Genomic DNA, 16,628 nt, shown 5'->3' with positions numbered 1-16,628 from the left:
GGATTCCACTGAACTCAATTATTACTTCTCCCCTTCAATTAAGAGTTCTCAACGGGCCTGAAAATGAAGGCCCGGCCCTAACCGGGCCCTAACTGGGCCCTAACTGGGCCCTGACTGGGCCCTAACTGGGCCGTCCCGAACAATTACCAACATTTTTGGCCCGAAACCCCCTCAAAAACCTGGAAAAATTTGTCATTATGTGCTTAATGTCCTCAAAGTCACGCATCCAACAAGCTTTAAACTGATCCAGAGATAATGGACAAAACATCTAAAAAACTGCCAATTTCTCTGATTTTGGATGTTTGAGTTTTGGCCATTTTGGTATACCTGGGTTAGGGTTACCTTTAATAATAAAAGGTACAAGTGATTGTATTTTATATGGTTGTTATCGTTGCTTAGTCACCTTTACAACGAGGTATAACTTGTAAGGATCCTGAAAATGGTGGAATGAGCAACACATGCTAAATGTGTGTAACATAACATCATCACATCATCATCATAACATAACATCATCACATCATCATCATAACATAACATCATCACATCATCATCATAACATAACATAGGGTTAGAATGATGAAATAGTTTATTAACAGTTTGTAAATAGTACAGTACAGTAAATAGTACAGTACAGTAAATAGTACAGTACAGTAAATAGTTCAGTGGTATGATTATTAATTGGTGCTAAATGGTAACACAGGCCTTGTTTCCACTGTGATCCTGTGCATTCTGTTGGTATTCACACTCCTTTTGAGCGAGACACCTGCAGGTGTGCCTTTTTTTATTTAGTTTTAGCCATATTCCACCCTGATTGGCTAAGGTTGGCTTCCAAAGTTTGCAGGATTGGTTCGTTTTGAACAAAATGCCTCAAATCATGAACACAGTTTGCAATTTACATGAAATCTCACACACTCATTCCCACTAGGCAGAGAAAGAAATGCAACCCTTTTCACATTGGCCTGTTTATAGCGCCACCAGCAGGTCTAATTTATCAAAACACATTTGTGGAACAAAATGCCTCAAATCATGAATGCAGTCAGTGTCTGATTGCCATGAAAGGCCTAAAGAAGAAACGACACCCTTTTCACATTGGCCTGTTATAGCGCCACCAGGAGGCCATAATAACCTACCTGACCTGCACTTTATCTAGTTAGTTAATGTGTGTGTGTGTGTGTGTGTGTGTGTGTGTGTGTGTGTGTGTGTGTGTGTGTGTGTGTGTGTGTGTGTGTGTGTGTGTGTGTGTGTGTGTGAGACAGAGAGCATTCTCCATGGACGACAGGATAGCCTGGACTCACGTCTCCATCCCCGGCAGTCTCAGAGAGGCCACCGGGGGGCAGCAGTGTGGAGGCCCCCAGGGGGGCGGGGCCGTGGTGGATGAGTGGTTCAGCCTGAGTGGAAGACAAGGAGACGACAAGGAGGGCATGATCAACCTGGTGCTTAGTTACGCTGTGAGTTACACACTACTACACACTACATACACACTATACATAATATACACACTATACATGATTAACCTGGTCCTTAGTTACGCTGTGAGTTACACACTACTACACACCAGGGGTGCCCACACTTTTTTAACTTGAGTTCTACTATTGAAATTGCCAGCTCAAGGTGATCTACCACTCGCGCGTGCATGAGTGGTAGGCATGGTGGGCGAAATTTGCGTGGTTTTGGGTGGATTTTCATTTTTTTTGGGGGGGGGTTTGGGTGGTTTTTGTTAGTTTCTTTTCCGTTTTTTGGTTACTTTATTTCGGTTTTAGGGTTAGGGTCAGGATTAGGTTATTTAATTATTATTTTTGCCTGATTTTACCGATTTATTATTAAAAAAAATGTAATTCATTCATTTTATTTACCAACCAACAAATAATTATTATCCCATTAACTCATTCACTGCCACTGACGTAAAAAACGTAATTTGTCCCGTTTACCAATCCTGCCACTGACGTAAAAAACGTAATTTTTTTTTTTTGAAAAAAATTAATTTTTTTTTTTTTTTTTTTTTTTTAGTTTTTTTTTCAAATTTGACCCAAAGACCAAGGAGATATGATTGTTTAAAGATCTACACTCCCATCCACTTCCTTGTTAACTTAAAACTTAAAAATTCTGTATCTCGGCTCCTGAGTACTTTTTTTTTTAAATGAAAAATCTCTGGCAGTGGGCAAACGCGGCCAGCAATAATTGTGGCAGTGAATGAGTTAATGAAAATACTTTAAGGCGTTAGGACTGTTTCAATATTTTTCCTGGCGCCCCCCCCCCATTTAGCGCCGCGCCACCGTTTTCTGCCACAGCGCCACCTAGAGCCTGCAGGGGCATTGCAGGTGGTCTACCTGCGCAGCCTCTGCGGTCTACTGGTCGATCGCGATCGACGTAATGGGCACCCCTGCACTACATACACACTATACATAATATACACACTATACATGATCAACCTGGTGCTTAGTTACGCTGTGAGTTACACACTACTACACACTACATACACATTATACATAATATACACACTATACATGATCAACCTGGTGCTTAGTTACGCTGTGAGTTACACACTACTACACACTACATACACATTATACATAATATACACACTATACATGATTAACCTGGTGCTTAGTTACGCTGTGAGTTACACACTACTACACACTACATACACATTATACATAATATACACACTATACATGATCAACCTGGTGCTTAGTTACGCTGTGAGTTACACACTACTACACACTACATACACATTATACATAATATACACACTATACATGATCAACCTGGTGCTTAGTTACGCTGTGAGTTACACACTACTACACACTACATACACATTATACATAATATACACACTATACATGATCAACCTGGTGCTTAGTTACGCTGTGAGTTACACACTACTACACACTACATACACATTATACATAATATACACACTATACATGATCAACCTGGTCCTTAGTTACGCTGTGAGTTACACACTACTACACACTACATACACACTATACATAATATACACACTATACACACTATACATGATTAACCTGGTGCTTAGTTACACTGTGAGTTACACACTACTACACACTACATACACACTACATACAATATACACACTATACACACTATACATGATCAACCTGGTCCTTAGTTACGCTGTGAGTTACACACTACTACACACTACTACACACTACATACACACTACATACACACTACATACAATATACACACTATACATGATCAACCTAGTGCTTAGTTACGCTGTGAGTTACACACACACACACACACACACACACACTCACACACACACACACACACACACACACACACTCACTCACACTCACACTCACACACACACACACACTCACACTCACACTCACACTCACACACACAGACTCAGTCTTGTGTATAATGTGTTGCATTGTGCTCTCTGTCGCCCTCTCCTGGTGGTGTGCTGTCATGTCTTGGTGCCAGTCTGTGCCAGCGGGCATGATGAACCAGCCGGTGGTCCTGATGCCCTCCGTCTACCAGCAGGGGGTGGGCTACGTCCCCATCACTGGTAGGACCCCCCCCCCCCCCACACACAACACACTGTCACCTCTCTCTCTCTCTCTCTCTCTCTCTCTCTCTCTCTCTCTCTCTCTCTCTCTCTCTCTCTCTCTCTCTCTCTCTCTCTCTCTGTAGATCCTCACACACATCTCTGTGTTGTGTCTGTTTAGAGCTGTAGATCCTCACACACATCTCTGTGTTGTGTCTGTTTAGAGCTGTAGATCCTCACACACATCTCTGTGTTGTATCTGTTTAGAGCTGTAGATCCTCCACGAGGACCAGGATGTAAACAAAGGGGGGGTGGGGGGTTTGCGGTGGGCGATGGTCGAGGGTCCCGTCTAACGACGGGACCAATAATATTTCTAGTGATCCTCCATTGCAGATCATGTGATTAATGTGACCCCTACTTCAGTCAGTGAAGTCCAGGGCTGAAGATAGATAGATAGATAGATAGATAGATAGATAGATAGATAGATAGATAGATACTTTATTGATCCCTGAGGGGACATTCAGATATCCCATAGCTCATACAGGCAAGGTTAGTTAAAAACACATCACAAAAAAGGGGGGGGGGCACAGGTTAAAACTGAGAGAGGACAAATATAAAAGATATATTATGAAATAAGCATAAAAAAAGCATTTAAAAGGTGTCACTGGGAATAAAAATCATCCTTTGTCATTGTCATTGCACATAGACCCATAAATAAATAACTAGACCATTAGTCCATTAGTCCAGTTCATAGGCCTAGCGGCTGGTCATGGAGTTGAAGAGCCTGATTGCTGTTGGAACAAAAGTGTTCTTAAAACGATCGTTCTTGCAGGGCAATGAACGGAACAGGTCCTTACGACTGCTTTTTTGACCTGCCAGGATGTTGTGGAGAGGATGACCCACATTGTCCATTATGGCCCTCCTCTTCTTGTGTATACATCTCTCCACAACAGCCTCCAGTGAGTCCGGCCTCTCTCCCAGTACTGAGCCCGCCTTCTTCACCAGTTTGTTCAGCCGCTTAGCATCCTTGTCCATCACACTGCCTCCCCAGCAGACTGCAGCATAGAACAGGACACTTGCCACTGCTGACTGGTAGAACATATGCAGCATTCTGCTGCACACGTCAAAAGACCTAAGCCTCCTCAAGAAAAAGAGCCTGCTCTGTGTCTTTTTATAGACAACATCGGTGTTCAGAGCCCAGTCCAGGTTCTCATCCAGGTGAACTCCCAGATACTTGTAGGACTGTACCTGCTCAATAGCTGTCCCTTGGACGTTGACAGGCTGAAGAAGAGCGGGCTTGTTCCTCCGGTAATCCACCACCATCTCCTTAGTCTTGGTGGTATTTAGTAGGAGGCAGTTCCTTTCACTCCATTCCCCGAAGGCCTTTGTCAGGTCCCTGTATTCCTCCTCCTGCCCATCCTTGACACACACCACAATGGCTGTATCATCAGAATATTTCTGAATGAAACAGGACTCAGAGTTGTACTTAAAGTCCGACGTGTACAGTGTGAACAGGAAGGGAGCCAACACAGTCCCCTGTGGAGCCCCCGTGTTGCTCAACAGCGTCCCCGAGACACAGTTCCCCAGCCTGACATACTGTGGTCGTCCTGTCAGGTAGTCTGTCATCCAGTTCACAAAGGAGGGGTCCACCCCCATCCCATCGAGCTTGTCTCCGAGTATGGAGGGTTGGATGGTAATGAATGCACTTGAAAAGTCAAAGAACATAATCCTCGCATATCGACCCGGCTTATCCAGGTGAGAATGGACTCGATGGAGCAGGTAGAGGAGAGCATCCTCCACGCCTAAGTGTTCCTGGTATGCAAACTGCAGGGGGTCAAGCATGGCATTGACCTGTGGTCTCAGTTTACAGAGAAGCAGCCTCTCCAGGGTCTTCATGATGTGTGATGTGAGGGCCACCGGTCTGTAGTCTTCATGATGTGTGATGTGAGGGCCACCGGTCTGTAGACTTCATGATGTGTGATGTGAGGGCCACCGGTCTGTAGTCTTCATGATGTGTGATGTGAGGGCCACCGGTCTGTAGACTTCATGATGTGTGATGTGAGGGCCACCGGTCTGTAGTCTTCATGATGTGTGATGTGAGGGCCACCGGTCTGTAGTCTTCATGATGTGTGATGTGAGGGCCACCGGTCTGTAGTCTTCATGATGTGTGATGTGAGGGCCACCGGTCTGTAGTCTTCATGATGTGTGATGTGAGGGCCACCGGTCTGTAGTCTTCATGATGTGTGATGTGAGGGCCACCGGTCTGTAGACTTCATGATGTGTGATGTGAGGGCCACCGGTCTGTAGTCTTCATGATGTGTGATGTGAGGGCCACCGGTCTGTAGTCTTCATGATGTGTGATGTGAGGGCCACCGGTCTGTAGTCTTCATGATGTGTGATGTGAGGGCCACCGGTCTGTAGTCTTTTGGCTCACCCTGGCCGCCCTACCTCGGGTACCGGCACAAGACATGATGTTTTCCACAGAACCGGGACCCTCCCACTTTGAAGACTCAGGTTGTATATCTTCTGTAAGGGCTCGGCCAGTTGGGCAGCACACGCCCTAAGCAGTCTCCACACCATCTGGGCCTGCTGCCTTTCCAGGGTGCAGCCTCCCCAGGGCCTCCCTAACCTCCTCCACTGTAATGAACAGTGGAGGAGGTGCAGGTGTGACCGGCGGTGCAGCTGCGGTGATGGTATTGCAGTCCAGTGGTGGAGATGGAGAAGTAGAAGGAGAGGCCACTGCTGAGATGATGGGGGTGGGGGGGGTGGGGGGGTGACTGAGCTGTGCCTGGTGGTACAGGGCCGGCATTGGCCGCTGAGCTAAAGCTATTATAAAAAAGGTTGAACTCATTGGCCTTACATCCCCCTCCACTGCCTGGCTGTTCTTTGCTTTATAGCCCGTGATAGAACTTATTATTTTTTTGGATGGCCTTCCTGCCCCTTTGTGCCTCCAAAACATTACAACACCAAAGGCCAAGTGGCCACGCCCCTAAAAGGACCAAATTCCAGACCTGGTTGTGTCGCTATTTTCAAATTCAATCTTGGGGGAAAATTGTAATAATCAGACCTGGCAACACCTGGCTCCTCCTACATGTAAACACAGAGACACACTAACCCTATTAGAGGAGGAGCTACATGTAAACACAGAGACACTCTAACCCTATTAGAGGAGGAGCTACATGTAAACACAGAGACACACTAACCCTATTAGAGGCGGGGCTACATGTAAACACAGAGACACCCTAACCCTATTAGAGGAGGAGCTACATGTAAACACAGAGACACCCTAACCCTATTAGAGGAGGAGCTACATGTAAACACAGAGACACTCTAACCCTATTAGAGGCGGAGCTACATGTAAACACAGAGACACCCTAACCCTATTAGAGGCGGGGCTACATGTAAACACAGAGACACCCTAACCCTATTAGAGGAGGAGCTACATGTAAACACAGAGACACCCTAACCCTATTAGAGGCGGGGCTACATGTAAACACAGACACTCTAACCCTATTAGAGGAGGAGCTACATGTAAACACAGAGACACCCTAACCCTATTAGAGGAGGGGCTACATGTAAACACAGAGACACTCTAACCCTATTAGAGGAGGAGCTACATGTAAACACAGAGACACCCTAACCCTATTAGAGGCGGGGCTACATGTAAACACAGACACTCTAACCCTATTAGAGGAGGAGCTACATGTAAACACAGAGACACCCTAACCCTATTAGAGGAGGAGCTACATGTAAACACAGAGACACCCTAACCCTATTAGAGGCGGGGCTACATGTAAACACAGACACTCTAACCCTATTAGAGGAGGAGCTACATGTAAACACAGAGACACCCTAACCCTATTAGAGGAGGAGCTACATGTAAACACAGAGACACTCTAACCCTATTAGAGGAGGAGCTACATGTAAACACAGAGACACACTAACCCTATTAGAGGCGGAGCTACATGTAAACACAGAGACACCCTAACCCTATTAGAGGAGGAGCTACATGTAAACACAGAGACACCCTAACCCTATTAGAGGAGGAGCTACATGTAAACACAGAGACACACTAACCCTATTAGAGGAGGAGCTACATGTAAACACAGAGACTAACCCTATTAGAGGAGGAGCTACATGACCCACTAACCCTATTAGAGGAGGAGCTACATGACACACTAACCCTATTAGAGGAGGAGCTACATGTAAACACAGAGACACCCTAACCCTATTAGAGGAGGAGCTACATGTAAACACAGAGACACACTAACCCTATTAGAGGAGGAGCTACATGTAAACACAGACACACTAACCCTATTAGAGGAGGAGCTACATGTAAACACAGAGACACCCTAACCCTATTAGAGGCGGAGCTACATGTCAACACAGAGACACACTAACCCTATTAGAGGCGGAGCTACATGTCAACACAGAGACACCCTAACCCTATTAGAGGCGGGGCTCAGAGGGTGAAACCTGAGAACAATGCAGCCATTGAACCAATCGACACCTTTCATGCCCATGTTGAGCCTGCATGTAGGCTAATCTCCACGCCCACAAAACACACACAGAAACACACAAAGCAACCCTTGTTTGCAATATAATTGTAACCATTTAATGACTCTAAAAGGGCTATCTGTTGGAATGAAAAGCTTCTTCAACTTTAGAACTGTGTTAACTCTTTAACTGCCAGAGTTTTACAGAATAATGTCAAGCCACGGCCAGTGAATCCGAGATGATAAACATTCCGGTCGCAGCAATCCGTTCCATAGTTGCGGCCAGTTGAATGTTTTTGCCAAAAAGCAACAGAAACAGAGACAAAGCCATTTTCCCACAACCAATAAACGGGAAGAGCAGTTTTTTTTTTTAAATGACGTAATTTCTGGGTCTCTTTCTCTGTCAGGCGAGGGAGGCATCATTCATAGGTTAGCGAACAGTGCCATCTGGTGGAAAACCACAAAATCTGGTCAAACTGGACTGGTCAATGGCAGGCCGCGCCTTAGCGAGAAATTTCGTCAGTCACAGGCAAAGAGTTAACTCTTTCACTGCCAGACTTATTTCTGGCTGCGTGCATCCACTGCCAGCCATCTTTAGATTCTCTTACCTTTTGAAATAGTCACAGAATATTTATCTCCAGTATGATGGATCCCCTGATGGTTGCTAATCACTGAGGGTTTCACTGTGCTTCAACCAAGAAAAAGAAAATGTCATGGCGACCTCCCGTTGGCTTTTATACGTCTGAAAATAACACGTCTCAGCTAAAAATACATAGTAACAGAAAAGTACACAGGAGCCGAGATACAGCCTTTTAAAGTTATACGTTAAACAGGAAGTGAATGGAGCAGCAAATCTTCAGATCATGATATCTTGGGTTCTGAAAAAAAAATAAAAATATATATATATTTTTTTCCTAAGTCATTCTTGGCAGTGAGAGAGTCGTTGTTTGGGAAGGACCAGGAGCCACTCAGCAGCATCCACAAGAAACGGACAGTAAAGAAGGCCTCTCAAATAGTTCAGGACAATACACACACACTTCATACACACTACAAACTGATGCCCTCAGGCCGTCGTTACAGAGCTTCGAAACTCTCAAAAAGGGGCTCAGATAGCTTTGTACCTACCTCCATCAGACTGCTGAACATCTAGGTCTGGTGGAGGCCCCCCCCCTCCCTCCCTCCCTCAAACACGTTGGACTATTCCACCTGATGGACGCTAGTAGTGTACACGCTAACACATGGGTTGCAATATAATATATTATTTTTTATCATGCTTTTAAGTTTTATCATGCTTTTAAGTAGTAGTTTTAAATGAACTGTGTGCCTTTTATAGGGACATAGGTATATATGTATTGACTATATGTATGTTTGTCTTTTAACCACTGCACAAACGAAGTTCCGAAAGGAAAATAAAGTTGTTTGAATTGAATTGAATTGTTTCTGCTCACCTCCAGCCTCAGTCACACATGTGTGTATTTGTGTGTATTTACAGGTGTGCCAGCGGTCTACAACCAGGGCATGGTGCCCATGGGCATGCCGCCGGCCATGGGCGTGCCCCAGCAGCAGGGGGGCGTGGCCCAGCAGCAGGGGGGCGTGGCCCAGCAGCAGGGGGGCGTGTTCTGCGTGGAGGAGGAGGAGCTGAAGGCGTTGCAGGACATGTTCCCCAACCTGGACAGGGAGGTGGTGAGGAGCGTTCTGGAGGCTCAGAGAGGAGACAAAGACCAGGCCATCAACTCACTGCTGACCATGGCTGAGGAGCTGTAGCCCCGCCCACTGACCACGCCCACTGACCACGCCCCCATCAACTCACTGCTGACCATGGCTGAGGAGCTGTAGCCCCGCCCACTGACCACGCCCCCATCAACTCACTGCTGACCATGGCTGAGGAGCTGTAGCCCCGCCCACTGACCACGCCCCCATCAACTCACTGCTGACCATGGCTGAGGAGCTGTAGCCCCGCCCACTGACCACGCCCACTGACCACGCCCCCATCAACTCACTGCTGACCATGGCTGAGGAGCTGTAGCCCCGCCCACTGGCCACGCCCCCATCAACTCACTGCTGACCATGGCTGAGGAGCTGTAGCCCCGCCCACTGGCCACGCCCACTGACCACGCCCCCATCAACTCACTGCTGACCATGGCTGAGGAGCTGTAGCCCCGCCCACTGACCACGCCCACTGACCACGCCCCCATCAACTCACTGCTGACCATGGCTGAGGAGCTGTAGCCCCGCCCACTGACCACGCCCCCATCAACTCACTGCTGACCATGGCTGAGGAGCTGTAGCCCCGCCCACTGGCCACGCCCACTGACCACGCCCCCATCAACTCACTGCTGACCATGGCTGAGGAGCTGTAGCCCCGCCCACTGACCACGCCCCCATCAACTCACTGCTGACCATGGCTGAGGAGCTGTAGCCCCGCCCACTGACCACGCCCCCATCAACTCACTGCTGACCATGGCTGAGGAGCTGTAGCCCCGCCCACTGACCACGCCCACTGACCACGCCCCCATCAACTCACTGCTGACCATGGCTGAGGAGCTGTAGCCCCGCCCACTGACCACGCCCCCATCAACTCACTGCTGACCATGGCTGAGGAGCTGTAGCCCCGCCCACTGACCACGCCCCCATCAACTCACTGCTGACCATGGCTGAGGAGCTGTAGCCCCGCCCACTGACCACGCCCACTGACCACGCCCCCATCAACTCACTGCTGACCATGGCTGAGGAGCTGTAGCCCCGCCCACTGACCACGCCCCCATCAACTCACTGCTGACCATGGCTGAGGAGCTGTAGCCCCACCCACTGGCCACGCCCACTGACCACACCCACATCAACTCACTGCTGACCATGGCTGAGGAGCTGTAGCCCCGCCCACTGACCACGCCCCCATCAACTCACTGCTGACCATGGCTGAGGAGCTGTAGCCCCGCCCACTGACCACGCCCACTGACCACGCCCCCATCAACTCACTGCTGACCATGGCTGAGGAGCTGTAGCCCCGCCCACTGACCACGCCCCCATCAACTCACTGCTGACCATGGCTGAGGAGCTGTAGCCCCGCCCACTGACCACGCCCCCATCAACTCACTGCTGACCATGGCTGAGGAGCTGTAGCCCCACCCACTGGCCACGCCCACTGACCACACCCACTGACCACGCCCCCATCAACTCACTGCTGACCATGGCTGAGGAGCTGTAGCCCCGCCCACTGACCACACCCACTGACCACGCCCCCATCAACTCACTGCTGACCATGGCTGAGGAGCTGTAGCCCCGCCCACTGACCACGCCCACTGACCACGCCCCCATCAACTCACTGCTGACCATGGCTGAGGAGCTGTAGCCCCGCCCACTGACCACGCCCACTGACCACGCCCCCATCAACTCACTGCTGACCATGGCTGAGGAGCTGTAGCCCCGCCCACTGACCACGCCCACTGACCACGCCCCCATCAACTCACTGCTGACCATGGCTGAGGAGCTGTAGCCCCGCCCACTGGCCACGCCCACTGACCACACCCCCATCAACTCACTGCTGACCATGGCTGAGGAGCTGTAGCCCCGCCCACCGCCACGCCCACTGACCACGCCCCCATCAACTCACTGCTGACCATGGCTGAGGAGCTGTAGCCCCACCCACCGGCCACGCCCACTGACCACGCCCACCGACCACGCCCCCATCAACTCACTGCTGACCATGGCTGAGGAGCTGTAGCCCCGCCCACCGGCCACGCCCCCCATCAACTCACTGCTGACCATGGCTGAGGAGCTGTAGCCCCGCCCACTGACCACACCCACTGACCACACCCACTGACCACACCCACTGACCACGCCCCCATCAACTCACTGCTGACTAGGGGACGATATGCAAATTACACGTCCCGATTATTGTGGCAAATATTTCTTTTTTCGATTAACGATATTATCGTGATAATGAAAATATGCTTAAAAACTTAAAATGTCACTTTTGTTTTAAACCACGTGAACCCCCAGCATCCTGCTCTGGGGGGAACGTTCGCCAAAAATCATTTTTCACGACAATAACGCTTATGGTCCCGCCCCTACTGCTGACCGTGACTGAGGAGTTGTAGCCACGCCCACTGACACACGCCCGCCACGCGCCGACCGCGCCCACTACACCCTGGCCACGCCCCCACCAACTCGCGGCCGAAGATGGCTGAGGAGCTGTGGCCACGCCCACCACACCCTGGCCACGCCCCCCCCCCCCTCTCCCACATCAACTCCTCCTTGCTGCAGATGGCTGAGGAGTTGTAGCCACGCCCACTGCCACGCCCACCACAACGACTCACTGCTGCCGATGACTTGAGGAGCTGTGACCACGCCCACTGACACGCCCACCCTCACCCTGGACCCGCCCACCACCACCACTCTTCCCTATCCATAGACAGTCATGGAAGATGAAGAAGTACATAAAAAAAAAATGAAGAAAAAAACATAGAGAGGTGATAAATATATGCTAGAGCACTTATTGTTATATTTAAATACCAAACATAAATATTGAGTAAGAGTCCACTCAGGCTGTTTGTTTCCCTCGGCAGAAAAAATAAAAAATAAAATAAAATAAACGCTTCCAAACGTCGCAGTTGTAAATACTTCATCTCTCAGCTGATAAAGCACGTACGACGAGCGCAACATAAAGGCTCTGCGCTGCGCCGTGCTGCTGAGGTTTACCAAAACGTGCCGCTCGCGTTGTAAAAACCTTACGCCTCCCTGACAAAAAAAAAAAAAAACATCTGGGTGAACAACACAAACCCTAAATGTTAAAGGGACTACACCATGAATTTTAACTTTTTCTTCTTTTTTGTGTGTTTTTGGTCTCCCCCACCTCTCTTCTATCCCAAAAAACACCCCAGTTTGAACACTCAGGCTTTCACAGCAAATCTGGGGTTTTCTGTAAATTGGTCTCAAAACAGACCAAACTGATTTTCCACACAGAACCAGGAGATAACATGCATACAAACTGGCTCAATAGCGCCCCGTGCCAAACAGGACAATGTGGTATTGCAGGTGAAAGTGCTTTATAAGCCAGAGAGAAGTTAGTTGGAATGAGTTTATCTGAGGATTGATTTAGGCTCAAACCTTTTGAAAAACGTTTGAGGGACATAAACAATATGATATTAAATATAAAAAATAAAACAATAATTCATGGTGTAGATCCTTTAATGAAACGCATCGCATCGTGTCCCTGCTGTTTTATACCAAGCCTGCTCCTAAAGTCACTGTACGTACAGTATGTGTGTACGTACAGTATGTGTGTACGTACAGTATGTGTGTACGTACAGTATGTGCATGCCTGTACATTCTCTCTTTTTTTAAAGATTTATATTTGGGATTTTTTTATGCCTTTTATTTGAGCGGACAGGACAGTGACACACAGTAAAGGACAGTAACACACAGTAAAGGACAGTGACACACAGTAAAGGACAGTGACACACAGTAAAGGACAGTGACACACAGTAAAGGACAGAGACACACAGTAAAGGACAGTAGGCTGACAGAAGGACAGTGACACACAGTAAAGGACAGTGACACACAGTAAAGGACAGTGACACACAGTAAAGGACAGTGACACACAGTAAAGGACAGAGACACACAGTAAAGGACAGAGACACACAGTAAAGGACAGTGACACACAGTAAAGGACAGTGACACACAGTAAAGGACAGTGACACACAGTAAAGGACAGAGACACACAGTAAAGGACAGTGACACACAGTAAAGGACAGTGACACACAGTAAAGGCCGGCGGGGATCGGGAGTCGAAACCGCGACGCGCCGTCGGGCTGCATTGTAGCCTTTAGGTGCCCGGGCCACTACGCCAGCGGCCACGGTGTGTGTGTGTGCGTGCGTGCATGTGTGTGTGTGTGTATGTGGGTGTGTATGTGCGCGCATCCTGCTTCTCCCCGTGTTGGATAGCGTATATATAGCGTCTAATGTGTATAAATGTAGATCAATATTATATACAATGTTGAGTTTGTAAATTATGGAGACGTCTAGACGCTTGGCTTTCCAGAGGGAGAGGGAGGGGGAGGGGGGGGGGGGGCATTACAGCTGCAATAGTTCACTCTAATAATCAATTTCACCCATTATTTAAAAAAGAAATATGGATAAAGTAATCACAAAAAGATGATTTGAGTTATTTTTTTTACATGACAACAACAACAACAACAACAACAACAACAACAACAACAACCTTGTAAACTGTATGAATTAAAGGTTGTTTACGTGATAGATTTTTTTTTCTTTGTTAACACATCGGGTGCCGAACACGGGAGGGGCTGGAGCAGCTCTGGAATCACCCGTGGTGATCCTGAGAAGGAAAGGACAGATGGATCACCGTGCCAAAAACATGGCTCCCATCCGCTTCCGTTCTATCTCCTTCTCTAAAACCCCTAGAACTCCCAAACTTTTTACGCTGGGGAAAACGACTCATTTTGTATGCACGATCGCTGCGCCATTGTGACCCGCGTGAGAGATGTTATCGTTCCAGGCGTTAGCCAGGACCATCGTGCAAAATGAACGCATGCTTTGTTTCACATGGATTTCTCGTCTTGGAGTCTACAGCTTAAACAGCGCCGCACCGCTTAGCGGTGAGATTTCTGCCACCGAACGTAATCTGTTATTATAAAATTCTGGCACCCAATGTGTTAAAAAGTTGCTGTCGGGCAGAAAGCTTGTATCTCCATATTTCAAAATGTTATGTTTTATTTCGTAAAGGAATGCCCTACCCCAACAAAAGTTGTGAAAATAGCAGATCTACAAGCTCTACACGCAGCTTGTAGATCTGCTATTTTCACATTTTTTTTTATGTTTTTGAACTAATTATTAAAAATGGAACGGTTTTGAATATGCATGGTTTCCACCCGACTGCAAAGTGATGATCTTTAGCAAACATAAAATACATGTTTATATAATACAATGTATCCTGTAGGAATTCTCTCTCCTCCCACCATTGGATAACTGTGTTATCCCGAACTTAAAAATGTATTTCCTGTTTACTAAAGAGCTGGACAGATGGGCAACAGGCACTCTATAGTACATTTTCAGAAACTGTCTATATATCTATATATCTATAGATATAGACATAACACACACACATGTTTATATATATAGAGAGATAACACACACACACACACACACACACACACACACACACACACACACACACACACACACACACACACACACAGTATGGAACGCTGACGTCCGCCAAAGGTTTGATTTGTAACATTTTGTTACTTTTTAGTTTTCATTCTGCTTCATAATCCATAAAGACGTGGGCGTGGCTATATTATATTTTTTACACGGTGGCGTGGAAGAGGAACTTAGCTGTTATTATAAATATTAATCTTATGTGTCAAATATTGTAAAGACCTGATTGTGTGATTTTAGAAGAATTATCGTTGTACAGTGATTTACAGTGATTGCAAATCTGACCACTTTATTTTTGGGTTCCTGTCATTTTTAAAATGCTCCCAAGTTCCATGTTTTACTAAAACCTCCAAGTCCAGAAGGACACATGTGTTCATGTCAAGGACCCCTACATTAACATGTGTTCATGTCAAGGACCCCTACATTAACATGTGTTCATGTCAAGGACCCCTACATTAACATGTATTTGTCCCCCATCTAAACAATATGTTGTGCCACTGACCCCCATGCCAGATGTGTTAAAATTGTTGTTTAAAAAAATATTTCAAGAGTATTATTCTTATTTTATTAATAGCAGATCTACAAGCTTACATCTCTGCTATTTTTAAACAGCCAATGCAGATAGGGTTAAAGTGGTCCAACAGATGTTGACGATGTATATTAACTCACGTTGCAATGCAACGCGCTTGTAGATCTGCTATTTTTTAAACCAACGTGAAATGTGTGGAATTTTCTTGTATGAGGGGTCCTTGGCACAAAATATATTCAGACAAATACACATTAATGTAGGGGGTCCTTGAAATGAACATGTTTGAGAACCACTGGTTTAAACACCATTAGGAAGGAAGCCCAAATAATCAACTACACTTTAGAAACAAGCCCCAAAAAACTACCTACAAATTACCACTATTTACAAGCAACTTTACAGAAAAACGAGCCCAAAGTCGCTTATAATAAGCAGACATGGCAACGCTTGTTTAGAGTTGGATTTCAACCTACAAACATCAAACTGTCCTCATGTTGTTTCCATGAAACAACTGCTCTGAATGTACATGATAGATTCATTATCATTATTATTATTACTTTGAGATATGATTCCTCTTGTTTCACTTTGTTAATGAGAAATTGTGGATGATTAAAAAAAGAATCAAAAAACATTTTGATTTGCATTTCTGTGTTGACGAATACTTATTTCTTTATTACTCATATATATATATATATATATATAGATATAGATATATTTATATGTATATGTACTGATTGATTGAATATTGTATCAGATTTCTGTGTTGACGAATACTTATTTCTTTATTACAATCAATCAATCAATCCAGCTCTTCTACACACACGTCCGCTCTTTGATGACGTCATACGCGCATCCCTGAGGTGTCTTTGGGGTGAAGCATTCTGATGACGTCAGTGTCGTCTCCTTGGTG

General features: G+C 46.7%; 1 protein-coding gene and 1 long non-coding RNA gene across 2 annotated transcripts in view; one reads left to right on the top strand and one right to left on the bottom strand.

Annotated features, from left to right (window-relative positions):
- Positions 1–9,858, top strand: part of tollip (toll interacting protein) — a 39,704-nt gene extending 29,846 nt beyond the window's left edge. The window contains exons 4-6 of the mRNA XM_080438389.1: positions 1,257–1,448; positions 3,454–3,538; positions 9,506–9,858. Coding sequence (XP_080294515.1) covers positions 1,257–1,448; positions 3,454–3,538; positions 9,506–9,777 — 549 coding nt within the window. The 3' untranslated portion in view covers positions 9,778–9,858. The remainder of the gene's footprint in view (positions 1–1,256; positions 1,449–3,453; positions 3,539–9,505) is intronic.
- LOC308092488 overlaps positions 1–16,329 on the bottom strand; it is a 21,052-nt gene extending 4,723 nt beyond the window's left edge. Inside the window, exon 1 of the long non-coding RNA XR_013933786.1 lies at positions 15,964–16,329. This is a non-coding gene — a long non-coding RNA (uncharacterized lncRNA). The remainder of the gene's footprint in view (positions 1–15,963) is intronic.
- Between the last annotated feature and the right edge of the window lie 299 nt (positions 16,330–16,628).

Source organism: Gymnoscopelus braueri (genome assembly GCF_963280865.1).
Source record: "Gymnoscopelus braueri genome assembly, chromosome: 1".
Lineage (NCBI taxonomy): Eukaryota > Metazoa > Chordata > Actinopteri > Myctophiformes > Myctophidae > Gymnoscopelus > Gymnoscopelus braueri.
Note: the sequence above shows the minus strand (reverse complement) of the source record. Positions and strands in the feature narration are given on the sequence as shown.